The sequence below is a fragment of the Alosa alosa genome, chromosome 2, assembly GCF_017589495.1.
Source record: "Alosa alosa isolate M-15738 ecotype Scorff River chromosome 2, AALO_Geno_1.1, whole genome shotgun sequence".
NCBI lineage: Eukaryota > Metazoa > Chordata > Actinopteri > Clupeiformes > Clupeidae > Alosa > Alosa alosa.
In genome coordinates, this window is record NC_063190.1 from 8440228 (window position 1) to 8457353 (window position 17126).

The window sequence follows — 17126 nt, forward strand, 5'->3', positions numbered from 1 at the left end:
ATTTTTCCACTTCTCATTGTCACTATGAAAAGAGCCCTTGGTGCTGTTAGGGTGTGAATGCTTTGCCTAATTACTAGGGCTGGGACAACGCGTCGACGTGTCGATGGCGTCGGCCAAAAAAAAATACGTCGGCCCGCGCGAAAATATGAGCGTCGATTAGGCCAAGCATAACATGTGCTGCTAAATATTTTTAATTTTACACCTTCAGTGTTTTCCATACGTTGACTAATCTGTGGCTGGGCACCACGAAATCAAAACCGGCCACCACACATTGATGTTCTATGTTGTAGGCATACTATTTAAATTAAAGATAAGATAATTTCATTGAGCTGCATTTTTACTCACACAGCCTTTCCTCGACCCGCCCACTCTCTCTCGTAACGAGCCCGCTGCTCCTCCTCTGCATGTGCATTTAACAAATTATTCATGATTGTTGAAGGATTGTTGTTGCCACATAGAAGCACTGCATAGAACACAGTGCTGCATAGAACAAATTGCTATTAAATCTGCTTAGCATCGTGACCATGCTGTGCAAATTTGTTCAAAACTGCAGCATTAAAGTTACGGTAAACTCTGCTAAGGTCTTATCACAACATAGTTTAGTCTCCTCAATGTACTAAGTTAAGTTACATTATGCAATCAAGCAGTATCTCAAAGCTAACGTTAGAATACTGTTTGGATGTCAAGTTTAGCATGCTTACTTGCAGCTGCTTGTATTTGTTACTCAGGCTCATTTTATTGACTCTGAATGTTTGCAAAATCCTGATGTAAATGGAAAAGTGTTTTCCAAGACACAAAAGTGCTTGTCCAAAGGAGAAGTACGAACCGTTATTTGAACTAACTACGTTATGAATTGCATCCACACATCAGCAGCCTTTTAACTGTGTTAATGTTAATAGCAAGGATTCCCACACGAACGTCTTAAAATGACAGGCACTCAATTAGACATACACTACTGAACTTTATTGAATGCTACCTCTGACTAAGAATGCATTGCTTTGCACTTGTATAGTCTTTTATTTTGGAATCTTAAGAGCAATAAACATATATTGCAATGTTAAAGAATTCATGTTTTTTCATTCAGATATGTAAATAAACATGTATAAGTTGCTATTAGTGAATTAATTGGGAGATCGAATCAGACTGAAAAAATGAATCGTTAGATTAATCGATGCATCGAAAAAATAATCGCTAGATTAATCGTTTAAAAAATAATAGTTTATCCCAGCCCTACTAATTACTTAACCTAACTATCAGTGATTATGAGGGCGAGTCGCCTCACGGATGCCTTCAGGGTAATTGTTGTTCTCATCACTCTCTCTTTCTCTCTCTCTCTCTCTCTCTCTCTCTCTCCCCTTTTTTCTCTCTCATTTCTCTAACCCCCCCCATCTCTTTCTCTTTCCACCCTCTCTCTGTAGCAGAGTTCCTCTCCACCCTACCCAGCAACACACTAGGTCCATAAAAGCAGGGTTCAGCAAACGAACAGCAGCTCCCTCTGAGAAAAGCCTCTGTGTCTTCTGTCCTCTGTGACTTCCCCCTTCATTTATTTGCCCTTTGTCATTCCTTCACTCAGACCTCATATTGGTGCTGTGCAGTTGCACTGCTCTCAAAGGCACTGGAGAAGTCTCAAGGCTAGCAGAGCTATTGCTATCAGCAAAGCTAATGTATAGGTTTTAATTACGCTTGTGGGTATTAGCTCATTGAAGGGCTTCTCGGACTCCCATTAGACCTTGAGCCTAATCCCGTATCCATGTTACAGGAAGTGTAATTAGAATACAGCCTCCCGTCTCCTTATGTCCCCCCAGTTATAGTTCAGCATTTCGGGTTGATGATGTAGTCCAAGGAACAGTAGACATACAGTATAGTAAGAGCAGTTTAGACTCTCTATGCCTGAGCTGAATTTTTTAAACATTGCGGGATTGGATTTCCCATGATCCACTCGGGATTGAGTGACAAGTTTCATTTGTGCTATTGAACTGGAGGCATTGTTTCAGATCAGATGGAAGAGCGAGCTGCAAGTCAAATGATCTGTAACAAAAGACCAAAGTTCTCTTAAGAATGACTAACTGAAATGTATCACCCCACACACAATGACCAGAAAGTTCACCATACTTTCAAAAGACTAGTTTGCGTTATTCATTATGCACACTTCCCAACCAGCTTCCCTTGAATGATAGGCAATTTGTGCCAATGATCCAACCACTTTCTGAAGCACTGCTGGAGGTCTACAAATGATATGTGACTAAGCTGTTCCTTCATATTATGGATGACTGGAATGTCATCAAATCTCTTTTCTTTCAGCTCCATTTAAGTTTAGGAACAGAAGAACACACACACACACACACTTAGGCAGGGTGAAATGGGGTGAATAGACAGGGTGTGGTGATGCAGGAATGTCTCTTCCTGCCAAAAACTTGGGTAGAGACAGCAGTGTGTCACGAATGACTGATGACACATGCAGAGGTCTTGAGACCGAATCGGCTGATACGACTCCAAATTTCCAGTAAATTAGCAATTTCCTCGTATGGTTAGTTTTTGTTTTTTCTTTTGTTTGTCTTACAATTGTGTTTCACCTAAGCAAATATTTAATCAGGGAATGATGACGATCACCAGTTTGAACTACCTGAACAAAAACACACAAACAAATAACTCATTTTGCTTTCATTGTGTCTTCTGGTCTCAGGCCAACGAGAATAGTCTCCAGAGTGCGCAATTGAAAGGCTTCCCGCTGTTCCTGCACTCCAACCTGGGCCTGCGCGACTGCAGCATCAACCCCAAGTCGCCCTTGCTATTCATCACGAGAGCACGTGAGGTTGAACGAGGCCCGCTGCCCGGCGACGATTGGACCGTCTTCCAGTCCAACCACTCCACTTATGAGCCCGTGCTACTAGCGCGTAGTCGGACCGCGGAGGTTGGCGCCCCCCCGGGGCTGGGCGGTGGCGGTGGCAGCGCCGGTCTCCTCCACGCGGCCGTGGTTCAGGATCTGGGCCTCCACGACGGCATCCAGCGGGTGCTCTTTGGAAACAACCTCAACTTCTGGCTGCACAAGCTGGTGCTGGTGGATGCTGTGTCCTTCCTGACGGGCAAGCGACTGTCGCTCGGGCTGGAGCGCTACGTGCTGGTGGACATCGACGACATTTTTGTGGGCAAGGAGGGCACCCGCATGAAGGTGTCTGATGTTAAGGTAAATGCAGTGGGCATTGCATTTGCACACAAATATTATTGCACACAAATAAACTAATTTAGTTGGTTCCTAAGCTTATCCTCTCATTTAACTTGCTTAAAATGACTTCAGTTATTTAGTATAGCAACAGCACTGCATTGTTCCCCTTCTTGAAACAGACTGCATTTTACAGAGCTAAGTTACAGTCAGTTTCAGTTTAGTATTTTTAGCACAGCTGTCATTATCTCTGCCAGTTTTTGATGATTTTCAGACAGATGCTGCTCCCTTTAGAGTTCCTTCCTGATTAGACTCTGCCTCAGGCATCAGACACGTAAATCAGTCAAATCAGTGGCAGAAAATGACAAAAGACATACCACATTAACCTCTCTTTCGTCAGGACTAGTTTTTATACATGCAATTACTTGCAGAAGATGTTTTTATAAGCATCAAATCATTTTGGTATTTTTTCTTGCAAGAGAAGACAGCTTGCAGGACTTGACCTTTGTTGTCTCTAGTAGTGACCTGGTTAATCTCTGTCCTCTGATAAGAGGAGTGTTGAAATGGCACCAGAGTTCAGACTCCGGAGACTCCTTGTGATAAACAGTGAGATTGGCCAGGTAACCCTGAGGGCTCTCCGGGAGAGACAAACCCAAACATCGACAGGTGTGAAGGAGTCGCAGGTGGCAGGGATGGGCACCAAGGCGGCGTGCGTGACCCTGGGAAAGGGTAAAGGGGACGTGAGGGGCAGAGTCCAGCAGACGTGGTTTCCCCAGGGGGGACAGATGCCCCGCAGTGCTCTCAATCAGAGGTGGGGTCACTCTGGGACGCAGGTGGCCTCACACCGGTACTGTCAGTATGTCCGCCACCACCAGCTACGTCTGCTGGCTTTCATCCAGACACATGGAGGGGATGGAGAGTGGGGAAGGTGTGGGGCGTCAGGGTGACACAGGAGCTTGGGCATTAGAGTTTTGCTCCATTCTGCTTCAATAGAAAAGGGAAAAAAGAAGACACAAAAGAGGGGGAAAGGCAGCAGCACACTGATGCGTCTCCGTACATCAAAGTGTGTTTCTAGCCGCTGCCTTTATCTGTCACGACCACTCAAGCCAGACTAGTCTCCAGTCCAGAACTGCTCAAAAAAACATTGCCTGCTTTTCTGCCTTAGGCGAAGCTGTTTGAAATTTGTCAACAACCTTCCCCTAATATATAAACTTTTCAGACATCCTCCACTCTCCCCCTATTTCATATTGTTCTTGTTTCGGTTGCTGTATTGTTGTTGTCGTTCGTTGTTTTTCTGTGTCGTTCACACAGAGCCTCAAAGAGACACAAAATGTTGAGCAGCATTCAATTTTAGGAGCCCTCTCTTTATATGTGCAGACCTCCTCTCTGTTTAATATGAGTCAGACTTTTGATTGAGCTTGAGAAAAGTAAGTGTGTGTGTGTGGAGCAGACACTACTAAAGCAGTAAACAAGTGGCTAATGCAGACAGAACAGAGAGGACTGGGTACGAAGTGCACTGGGAAAGAGGGCGGGGCGTGGCCGGGGCCTGTGTTTGTTCGCCTACAGCACAGTGCCGTCTTGCACAGCTGTGTCACAAATGTGTAGCCTGTTCCTTTGTCTACATTTGAACGTTGTGTGTTCTGTTGTCTGAATTGGCGGAGTAGAGCTCTGGCACTAAGGATGGCTTTCCTGCACATGGATTAAGCCTAGTCTTAGACCAAAAGAAAACTTTATTAAAGATCTCCATTTTAAGCAAAAAGGCTTGTAATCTAAGACTAGGCTCAAACTATTACGGCCGTAATTATGTCACATGTCTATCCAATGTCTGTCTCATCAGTCGAGTCAAAAGGTCATTTGGACCTTTTCAGTATAAGTTTACACTGTTGTTGCCATTGCTCATTGTGACTCAACTGATCCAGGGACCATTTGCATGCTGGTGACTCTCCACTGAAGAGCAGTCATATGATTATTTGGCCACATAAAAAATTCAATTGGATTAGTCAAGTAAAGTTTTTTTTTATTTGTCACCAAGGTAACTTGTTAAATCGGGCCCTTGTGTTTTTGCTGGTTCCCTTATTAATGGCGTAATTGATAATGGTTCTCCCTCAGGCTCTACTGGAAACCCAAAATGAGCTGCGTTCTCACGTCCCCAACTTCACCTTTAACCTTGGCTTCTCAGGGAAGTTTTTCCATGCTGGTAAGTTCAGTCATCATGACCCATCGTTTTATATTCTTCAAAGGGCATGTTTTGAAATAATGAGTAGTAAATCTGCAAATCTACTTTCTTTTCTTTTTTACTTTAGAATGTAGTGTTATTCTTGCTTGTATAATTGTGTGTGTGTGCGCTGTGTGTGTGTGTGTGTGCGCGCTATGTGTGTGTTTCTGCACCCTCCCACAGGTACTGATGAGGAGGATCTGGGAGACGACCTGCTTCTCTCCTACAGCAAAGAGTTCTGGTGGTTTCCTCACATGTGGAGCCACATGCAGCCTCATCTCTTCCACAACCAGTCGGTGCTCGCCGAACAGATGCTGCTCAACCGCCGCTTCGCTGAGGTGAGACCACAACCGACAGCCTTCAAAAGCCCAGAGTCTGTACAGTGGGACAACTACCCGAAGTGCTCCGTTAAAAAGAGTTTGATCTGTGCTTGCAGTGGCATCCCTGTACGCCATGAGCTTTTAATTAGACTCAAAGCAGTCACAGAGAGTTCATGAAAGTGCTGAAATCTCATCATGTAAAGCATGACTTCCTTAAGTGTGATCTCTTCCATGCCCTGAAGTAGAGAGGGAGAGTGAGCGACGGAGAGAGAGAGAGTTAACGCTGATGATGGCATTTCTGTATATTCCTCTTGATGTTGCTCATCTCATCTCTTACCATTCAAAACCTGGTGTTTTCTTTTTGTGTACATTTCTGCCATGTTCCTTTGCTTGTAAATATTGTAAGTTCAATTTTATTGCGCAAAACGGGTTTCTGTGGAATTTTTTGCTCTATTGGCCCTTTCCTAGTTAATATGGTTTTGTAACACTGTACCTCTGTGTATCTCAGGAGCACGGCATCCCCACTAACATGGGCTACGCAGTGGCGCCGCATCACTCCGGGGTCTACCCCATCCACATGCAGCTGTACGAGGCCTGGAAGAAGGTGTGGGGCATCAAGGTGACCAGCACAGAGGAGTACCCCCACCTGAAGCCTGCCCGCTTCCGACGGGGCTTCGCACACAGTGGCATCAGCGTAAGGCTCCAGTGTATCCCTCTCTCTAACGTGGAAGTTAAAGTGGACTGGTGTTCAGCAGCCATTTTTGCAACGACACACCTGCAACGGCAGGTTCAGGGATTGAACCCCGGGTGACCGATTGTCAGGTGGTGACTGTTAACGCTGCTCCACCACGTCTGTACACCATTTGCCCTCATGCCTCCACCCCCTCTCTCTTTCTCCTCTCTGCCTCTGAGTACACTCTTGCATCAGACCTTCACTGTGATGCCTGTCCGAAGCATTGTGATGCCAAGTTTCCAAGCATCTTGATTGTATGAAAACAAAACAGAAAAAAATGGATAGAGGTTGTTGTGACAGCCATTATTTATGACGCGTGCTGATTGAGCCGGGTAGCTAAGGGCTCGTCAAAGGAATTCCTCACCGCCCTGACACTCTGGTGTGGTTTGTTTGAACGCGGCGAGCTCCGCTCTTGGGATCAAAACTCCGAAAGTTGAAACGCGCCATTGAATAATCCATGGCTGAGCTTTTTTCTCAGATGTTTGCTGGCAAGTCATGCATTCTCAGCCCCTTGTCTAGGAAAGAGGAGGGGAAGGGCACTGTGATGGATGCCTCTGCTTTTGGTACTTAGAACGCATCTATCTGCAGAGCTGTCCTTTTTCATTTTTCCATCCTGGTATTTCTTCCTTGCACAGGATCATTTTTGAATCAAGGCTCTACCCAGTGCAGGATACAATGAGTTGCTAAATGGTTTACAGGGAATCCAGAGCACCATTCAAATTTCCCTTCAATATAAAATGTCTCTGCAGTCAACACAGGGGATAATAAGTGACCGCTACATGTTTTGTGACATTTTAGAGGAGACAGTTTTCTTGGATATTTATACAGCTCTGGGAAAAAATTGGAGACCACTGCACATTTTTCTGATATCATCCTACGGTTGCTGAGTGACATTCAAATGATTTGATGGTCATATTCAAATTTGCAGTGGTCTCTTAATTTTGAATATGATCGTCAACTCATTTGAATGTAATTTGAATGGGATTCATTAGAATGCCAAATGAGTAATTGTTAGTAAGTATTACACAACCTGTAGTCACGCCATGGGCACATAATGTAATGTCTTGCATGTCTTATCTGTCAAATTGTTGTTGGTCAGAACACAGCTGCTATGTAAAGCATGTGTTCCATGTCCAGTCTATTCTGTTTTATTTATTTGCCTCTTGTCTGGCGGTCTAGTGAGATGTTGTCACGGCGATGTTAATTCCGACCTTACCAAGTCCATGCGAAATATTCAGCCACAACCTGCCAGCCATGTCTCTGGTGTAAATATGGCTCCCAACTATTCTGTCCTGCTTTTCCCCTCTTTCCCTCAGACATTAGAGAACGCCTGACCAAGGCCCCTTTCAGGCCATTTCCTTTCTATCCTCCCTATTTTTTCTTGCGTCTCTGTGAATGCATTTGACCATGGATATCAAGTCCTGAAGTAGCTGTATTAATATTCAGGCCAGACAGGAGCCATATCGAGACAGATTTACTGACTGCTCCTCAGGAGTGGTGAATGTGTCGATTCTGCTGAGGATTTCCTTTGAAGTCGAAACTGACCCCAATTGGAGTGCAATAGTGTGTTTTGGGCACAAGAAGATTGATGATGCATCGTTATTTTTAAATAGAAGATTTGTCTCTTGTGGTCTAAAGCACAGCCTCATCTCCACTGTGTTGCTTCCTTTTGCAGGTTTTGCCCCGCCAGACTTGTGGTCTCTTCACTCATACGATCTTCTATAACGAGTATCCCGGAGGGCCCAAAGAACTGGATAAACTCATCAACGGAGGAGAGCTCTTCCTCACTGTGCTCCTAAACCCTGTGAGTCACCCACAGAACCACTTTGTGTGTTTTTTTGTATTGCACCTCATTTACATAGAACACCATTTTAGTTTTATTCTTTTGGATTTCACCAACAGAACCATACACAATAATTCTGTTTTACCTCTCTACCGCACAGGGCACAGATAATAAAAAATATCTTCCAGCCAGCTTTGGTTGCTTTGCTTGGTTAGTTTGTAGCAGTCTTCTTCATTGGCACTGTTATAATAGCCTGAGTCTGAGTTCTTCAACTGCAAAATGTTTGCTTGAGCTACGGTGAATGGTAAATGGACTGCATTTGTTTAGTGCTTTTCTCCTATTACCACAACTCTGTTGCATGGTGGTGATTGTGTCATTTTTCGTTTGCTGTTGTCCACAGATCAGCATCTTCATGACCCACCTGTCGAACTACGGGAATGACCGGCTAGGCTTGTACACTTTCAAGAACCTGGTGAAGTTTCTGGAGACATGGACCAACCTGAAGCTCCAGACGCTGCCGCCGGTGCCACTGGCCCAGCGCTATTTCCAGATCTTTCCTGAGGAGAGAGACCCCATCTGGCAGGTAAGACAGGAATACTGAGAGAGAGATGGAGAGAGATGGAGACCGAGAACAGCACAAGGAAAACACAGGCCAAGCATCCAGTCTGGTCATTGGATAAGGGCAAATCTGTGATATTCGTCTGTCTGTCACTGTTTATTTTTGGTTTACATGTTTGTATTTTGACAGCAAGCAGATTGTATCATCGAGCACCTCCACTCTTATAAGTGTAGAACCCAAAGCTGTCATTCCCAGATCTGGTTTTAGAGCACACATAGTGTTGTCACGATACTGAAATATTGACTTTCCATTGCCTAAGTATCATAATACCAATACTGAAACGATAACACGTCAGTAATAGGCGTAGGAATAGGCCTAGATGACAACACAGAACTTTTTTTTTTTTTTTTTTTTTTTTTATAACTGGAAACAAATATGGCATTATGAAAACCTGATTAAAATGCCATTCTGAAAGTTTCACTTCTAGTAAAAGTAAAATGTACAATAAAAGAGTATTATAACATTTTTAATATCAAAATATCACCATACTTTACTATTATTGAAGCATTGCGCAACACTTAATCACACATTTTTTCATCTTTTTCTGTCATACGTTTCCGATTAGGGCTTTTCACATAATATGTGCCTGCCTCAAAAACATCATTGTCCAATTCTCTGTAATTGATTTTTGTTTATTTACGAGGGATTGTGTAGTGCCTGGGTTATTAAGCAGCAGTTGATTAGTATAGTGTGTGGTCACCATCTGATGGCGTGGTCTACTCATTACTGTCAGCAGATGGTAGAGGTGAGGGCGGCTGGCACGGGCACAGTTGGCACGCTGGCATGGCACGCGGATTGACCCCTCAGGCTGTGCGCTCGTCTGCGCAGATCTGCACCCAGATGTGTTGGACACAGCCCACTAACACCCCCAACGCCTGTACACACTCACATACATATATACACACATATACACACACACACACACACACACACCACACACACACACACACACACATGCACACTCTCTCTCACTCTCTCTCTCTCTCTCTCTCTCTCTCTCTCTCTCTCTCTCTCTCTCTCTCTCTCTCTCTCTCTCACACACTCACACACACACACACACACACACACACACACACAGGCCAGTCACAAAACCTTCAGCATGGCTCAGAGGAGCAGCTCAGAGGCCAGGCACAGGGAGTGTTGGAGTGTCCTTCAGTGCCCTCAGAGCTGGAGGCTCATGACCTGGGTGGCTGACAAGTCTCCACATCGATTCATTTGCTTTAGCACAGAAGGAGGAGCAGATAATGGCATAATAATGTATGTTGTTAGAATATCCCAGGAAGGGTGCCTCTTCAACAACAGGCTGGCTTGTTTCAAAGGTTTGTCGGGTCGCACAAGCTTTATGAAAATGCAATGGGAGTTAGGTGGGGGGTGTGTTTTCATCTGCAGTGATAATGGACACTTGTGTACTGCATCGGCTCCTCTGCACTCACTACTCTTAATTACAGACCGCAGGCCGATTAGTTATTGGCAACATGAGGCACACTGTGTGTGTTTGTGTGTGAGTTCCTGTGTGTTTGTGTTTGTGCCCGCATGCACGTGCACTTGCTTTTGTATGACTAATTCTCAATATTGGTTTAATGACCCCGTTTATGAAGGCTCTGGCTGTGTTCCCTGGGGCGGCAGCCCACGGTCTGCTGCATGTGCTAGGTGCCTTAACACTTCCTGTCTCCCTACAGGACCCCTGTGAGGACAAAAGGCACAAAGACATTTGGTCAAAAGAGAAGACATGTGACCGCTTCCCCAAGCTGCTCATTATCGGCCCACAGAAGACAGGTGAGTGGACAGAGATTAGTTCGGCCCTAACAGACCCCCATCCTCCACTTAAGGACCGACAGCCTCTGTATGATTCCTGTGGTGTCACGTGACCATAGAGTCCAGTGAAGCAAACACATAAAATAACATTCAGCTGTAATAGCAGAAGATCCTTGCTGTTGTCAAGTGGTGAGCATTCTAACCATGTTTAATGGACGTTCTCAATCTGTTTTCAATTTGTTTTGTTGTTGTCATTTATCTGTGAACAGCTTTTTGTGTGTAATAAACTGAGATGAGAGAGTGAGGAATGTGTGGCCACAGCTCTGGGTCAGATGGTTGTCTGATCAGAGCAGTGTTTGATCTGTTGCTGCATGGCCCGCCGGCCCTCTGTGGGCTCCAGAACAGCTTAGCCTCCAGCTAACGGGACAGCGCGATGGTCATTTACCGGCTGCCGCCTCACTTCATTTATGGGACCACCGTCGGAAAAGAAACCTGGCCGTTCTATAACTTTTATAGCCGACTTGACTGCAGGTTTACAACACTGCTCTAATTGAACTAGTCAAAGATGTCTTAAGGAAAAAGCCGTTTCTCGTCTACGTGACGGGTGCGCAGCCTTGGGAGTGGTTTGGAAGAAAGCCAAGTCTGTTAATCTTTTCAATAAAACAAGATGAGAGGGTCGGGTCCACCAAGGGGTGAATTTACACATCCTGCTGTGTAATTACTTCTGCTTGTCTGAAACACACACACACACACACACACACACACACACACACACACACACACACACACACACACACACACACCTACTCCGTTAGAGCCATCCTCAGTAGCTTTACTCACTGCAGGCTACCATGTCATACTACTCAAGACAAAAGGTATAACATACACAAGCGGTAACACACACAAGCACTACTGCATTGTTTGTGTGTTTGGGATGGTGTCTACTTGCATGTTGAATAGCGAGTCATGCCCCCCCCCCCCCCCCTGTCCCTCCAGGCACTACTGCACTCTATCTCTTCCTGGGTATGCACCCTGACCTGACCAGTAACTACCCCAGCAAGGAGACCTTTGAGGAGATCCAGTTCTTCAACGGGCGCAACTACCACAAAGGCATCGACTGGTGAGTGGCTCCACGCACTCCGTAGCACTGCCATCCGGGCCGTCCCCTGGCTCGCCTCCCTTCCTCATTTTCAGCCTTCGCTTTGTTGCGAAGCACGCTTGAATTAAGACAAAGCACTTCTGCAAAGGACCATCTATTTCGCAGATAGAGAAAACTTTGGTATGCGTTTGAATTTGCGAGCAGTAAATTAAATTGCTGGCAATTTTCTCCATCATTGAAAGAGATTATGCGGCTGTTCAAGGTTTGCTTAGGCATCAGCTGAAACGCAGACTTAACGAAGGCCAGATCTCTTGTGTATCGTAGACATCTCATGCTCGCTCTCTCTCTCTCTCTCTCTCTCTCTCTCTCTCTCTCTCTCTCTCTCTCTCTCTCTCTCTCTCTCTCTCTCTCTCTCTTTCTCCTCATACTTCTTTCTCTCTCTCATTCTTTCCCCTTTCTCCCTCACTCTCCATTTTCTCTCTTATCTCGGTTGTGCGAAAATAAACCATACCACCCTCTTAGAACTTACAATACAGACACTTACACCAACAGTACAGGGTCTTATAAGGTCATGGGGTAGTATCTTTTTTACCATTTAGCTTAAGAATTCTTCCCTCCTGTCAATACTTCTGAGGCAGATGGACCCTCTCTACCTCACAGCATGTCCGAGGTCCATTTGAGGTCATCAGTATCAATATTTGAGTGATGACAAAATATCTGCTTCTGGTCTTTTCTGAAAAGAACGATACACTTATATTAACTAATACGATGAGCAGAAGTCCTATTTGACTAAACCACTCTACAATTTATAAGTATTGAGAAGCATCTCACGGTTATCTTTGAAGTTTTGCCAGACGAGAGTGTCCCTGACTGAACTGATGTGACTGGCGCTCATCCTGTGTTTTCCGTCGCAGGTACATGGAGTACTTCCCTCTCCCCTCCAACACCAGCTCGGACTTCTACTTCGAGAAGAGCGCCAACTACTTTGACTCGGAAGTGGCGGCGCGCCGAGCCGCAGCTCTGTTGCCCAAAGCCAAAATCATCACCATCCTCATCAACCCTGCGGACCGGGCCTACTCCTGGTACCAGGTGAGCGAGCGCCGGCAGGGCAACCCGGAGCTCATCCTCACCCATCCATTACAGGGATCCACACCTCAACATTCTTAGATACAGCGCTTAAAGTTCTCAGACACCATGCCAGAATTCAGGTGTCGGCAGGGTTGTTTAGGATTTGAAATGGCTTTAAACATTTCTAATAGCTTCAGGCATAGAAATGTGTTCCTTGCTTTAACTCAGTGGTCCCCAAACTACGGCCCGCCACCTCATTTTGTGTGTCCCCCCCTAAACAAGTCCGTGGTATATAGCATCCGGCCCGCACAGGAGTACGACACTGTCAAACTATAACCTCCTTCATTTTCCCCATTCATTTTCTATGGTGAGTCTTAACAGCACACATGTAATACTTTTTATGTCCACTGGTGGTTATTTTGGCACCGTTTCGAGTTTGCTATTGAAAACGGAATGAAAGGCCTACCTGCGAACAATGTAAGATAGGCCTATGCTGCTCAAAGTATTCTAAAAGTTTATCAATTAATTGTTAATAGGCCTAATTTCTATTCAAGTCATATTTCTGGGACTTTCTGGCATAATTATTTCTTTTTTATTCACTTGTTCAAATCTTCATACAAAGACCGCAGAGTTCACACAGTTCTCACCTGTTGAGTGAAAGTTAGTATGGTGGTCAGATATTTTTTCCAGCACTCTCATAGTTTGAGAACTTCACATTATTTGTACGATATTGCTTGTTCACAACTTGAGCTGTGTATGCAAAGACACAGAGTTTGGAGTTCACAAATATACTTTTGGGAATGCTAAAGTCTTTTTTATTAGTAGGCTATTATTTCATTTGCGCTATCTCCATGTTGGACTACATTTGATATTGATATGGCATGATGGCAATATAAAATAAGCACAGCTAACAATGGTATTAGATTGCAATAGCCTGATTGAATGTAATGGATTAATATTTAACTAAGGTAGACTGCTGTTGTTAACAGCACTAAGCTAAAAGTCTTGAACTGATGGTTTTGTCTTTATTGAAGTCTCCAAACCTATCCACAACAAACCAACCACCGTAAGAACTTATTCCTCTTCGGAGGGTGCTAATCGCATGCATCATTCGCTTGTTTTTTTTTCTAGTGTAACTTACTAGAGTGCCGTTCGTTCAAAATAAGTCCCTCAGTTGACTTTCAAACAAAACGGAGAGCTAGCTCGCTACTTCCTCCCCCTCTCTCCCGTGCTGCTCCCGTGCAGCTCCCGTGCAATTGAAACTCTCCTAAACGCGCATCTCGTCTGTGATTTGCTGGAACAGTTTGTTAGTTGTTTGTTATATGGGCTGCACTGTAGGTTTGCCCAGGTTGTTTTTGCTGCCGTTTTTGTAGCCTGGACTGTCCACAGAGATCACGTTTTTTTACAGTGTATTCAGGACAGGCTAGCGGATGGTTAGGTGATGTTTGCAGTAAGTTACATAAAATGTTTTAGCCTAAAAAACGCGTGGCATTGCTTAGAGCACCTTTAAACTTAAATTGGGGATGTTGCAGACATACTCCAAGTCTCTGGCTCTCTTAGAGCCAGGCATAGTGAGTTGGCCCTCTGAAGAAAAAGTTTGGGGACCACTGCTTTTACCACTGCTTAGATACCCTCCTTGGATATCGCACTTTGCTTTTCGCAATCGACCCTTTCTAAGTATAAAGATGATACACATGGAAGTTGAGCAGTGTTGCTAGGCAATGCTCCTGAGTGTTGTTGTTCATGCACATTCCCATTTTTGTTTTTGTGGAGACATTGAATCATCAGTAGGCAAATGGTCATGACCATCCAATCAGAACACATGGAACTGGTTATGTGATTGGCTGGCCAGCAACATTGCTCTAAAAATCCTCCCCATGTACCCTGACCATTAGAGTGTGCTGTTGTTGCAAGTTAATTGTGTTATTAAATCTGCGGTGAGTCTGTGACAATACTGCTTTATCTTCTCGACCACAGCACCAGCGGGCACACGATGACCCAGTTGCGCAGAGGTACACCTTCCATGATGTCATCACAGCTGGACACGACGCCCCAGCCAGGCTGCAGGTGCTGCAGAACCGCTGCCTGGTGCCGGGCCTCTACGCAACCCATCTGCAGCGCTGGCTCAGCCACTACCACCCCAGCCAGGTGTGTGTGCGTGTGTGCGTGCGCGTGTGTGTGCTGGTGTGTGCGTGCGTGTGTGCGCGTGTGTGTGTATAGTGGGAAGGTTTGTGGAAGTGTAACATCACTTGCCCTCCTCTTCCCTACTGCTTTCCTGTTCTAGGTCACCTGTATGACCTGTAGGTGACATGCACTTTAGGTTTGGCCAGATTTATTGCCAGTTCAGAAAACTGACCGTGTGTGTATGTGTCATTCATGGAATTCAGAAAGGATGTCCGTTTAATCAATCTGATATTTTGCGACCCTGGACTATATCAACGTCATCTGAACTGTTATTGATTCTCTACTTGGATTTAGAAAGTGAAGCCTGTGATTAATCAACCTCTCAAAACCACCTAATTTCCCCCACTACAAGTATGCATCTCTGTGGTATTGTTTTGGGACGGGCTTTGTGAGTCAAGGATGGATGTTGGAGGAGGTCCAGCAATGCAGTGCTGACTGGCCCTGTTTTGTCAGATCCTGGTGTTGGACGGGCAGATGCTCCGGACCGAGCCTGCGGCAGTCATGGACAAGATCCAGAAGTTCCTCGGGCTCACAAACCTCCTCAACTATCACAAGATCCTCGCGTAAGCTTTGTTCTTTTTATCTGTGGCTTGACCCCTGGTTTATTACCTGTTTGTTTTGTCTGTAGTTTCTCTCCGCAGTCTGCGCTCGCGCTTTCTCCCTCTCTGCTTCTCCTTCTCTCTCTCTGACTCTATCTCTCTTTCTCCCTCTCCCTCTTTGTCTATCTATCTATCTGCTCCCTCTCTCTCTGTCTGTCTGTCTCTCCTTCTGTTTGGCTTTGATGAGTGACGGCGAAATTGAGATGCTGCAGTAGCGGAGAGTCAAGAGTCTGTATTGACTAGTGCTCGAGTCTGGGCCGCCTCCGGGCCCAGCCCGCTCCGCCGCCCCCGCCACCGTCCGCGGAAGCGGCTGTCAGCACTCAGCCGGGCCCACCCTGCCAGCGTGCATATGTCTTTCGGGTCCATTACCACCGCCGACGCCTCTTTTTCCCCCTGCCTGTCTGTTCAACTCCTTTCTCATAACACCCCGTTTTTTCCCTCCACTTGATCTCTTCCCCCTGTCTGCTCCTGTCCTGGGCAGCCTGTGCTCTCTCTCTCTCTCTCTCTCTCTCTCTCTCTCTCTCTCTCTCTTCCTCTCTCTCTCTCTCTCTCCTCTTCCTCCCTTCTCCAGTGCTGGACCACATAATCGCTAACCCAGGCACATAAACAGCAACATCTGTTAGTCACATCCCCCAGTGGACAATGGGAATGTTTTGTCCCGTGTCAGCTCTTTAAACAGCGAAAGCTGTGTGCCATCTGCTCTCAAATCGCTTTCCATTAGACTGACGTGGAAAGATCTGCCGGCTTATTTATTTATTTATTTACTTATTTACATCATCCCCCTCTCCTGTCTTTTATTTGAACGTGCACTGTCTTTCCACGTCTCTCTTCCTTGTTCAGGTTCGATCCGAAGAAAGGGTTCTGGTGTCAGCTGATGGACGGGGGAAAGACCAAATGCCTGGGCAAGAGTAAGGGCCGCAGATACCCGGACATGGATGCAGATGTGAGTTTTGGATCTATGTACCACAAGCATTAGATATTTCTTTACAGTTAGTCATCCAAATGTCTGTCTTGCTATTTTGTAGAGACTGGTGCGCACATCCAAAATATGTTGTAACAGGTGCCAGACAAAACGTGTCAGAGAGAGAAGGAGATGGTCTGCACACTGTATGGGCTCCAAGAGATACTTTATTTATTCTTAAAGGCAACGTTTCCATTTTGTAGAGACTGGAAGCGTTTCCAAAAAATATGTTGTAACTGCCAGACAAAAAGATCTTCATCAGGCAAATAAGAACTCTTAATTGAATCATCAGTATTCTTATTTGCCTGATAAAGATCTGTTGAGATGGAAACGTTGCCTTTAAGAATAAATAAAGTATCTCTTGGAGCCCATACAGTGTGCAGACCATCTCCTTCTCTCTGTCCTGCTATTTTGAAAATGAGTCCCAGAAAGGAGTCTGCTCCAAGTTAGAGCCCCTGTAGGCGCTGTATTGAATTGCGCCGCTGAAAGTTGAGACTTGGAAGTGGTGCACAGAACCAGGGCTGGTTTAGTGTCACCCTCAGCAGAAGTGACAGGTCCTTGTCAGCTCAGATTCTTCTGGAACATCAGCAGCAGGGCCTGTAGCACTGTCCTCAACAGACCGAGGCAGTG

General features: G+C 45.4%; 1 protein-coding gene across 1 annotated transcript in view; it reads left to right on the forward strand.

Annotated features, from left to right (window-relative positions):
* Positions 1-17126, forward strand: part of ndst1b (N-deacetylase/N-sulfotransferase (heparan glucosaminyl) 1b) — a 61169-nt gene that overhangs the window by 39216 nt on the left and 4827 nt on the right. Inside the window, exons 4-15 of the mRNA XM_048266183.1 lie at positions 2684-3184; positions 5270-5357; positions 5559-5713; positions 6204-6389; positions 8104-8232; positions 8612-8794; positions 10510-10606; positions 11582-11705; positions 12599-12773; positions 14730-14900; positions 15390-15499; positions 16376-16478. Of these exons, the coding sequence (XP_048122140.1) occupies positions 2684-3184; positions 5270-5357; positions 5559-5713; positions 6204-6389; positions 8104-8232; positions 8612-8794; positions 10510-10606; positions 11582-11705; positions 12599-12773; positions 14730-14900; positions 15390-15499; positions 16376-16478 (2022 nt within the window). The remainder of the gene's footprint in view (positions 1-2683; positions 3185-5269; positions 5358-5558; positions 5714-6203; positions 6390-8103; positions 8233-8611; positions 8795-10509; positions 10607-11581; positions 11706-12598; positions 12774-14729; positions 14901-15389; positions 15500-16375; positions 16479-17126) is intronic.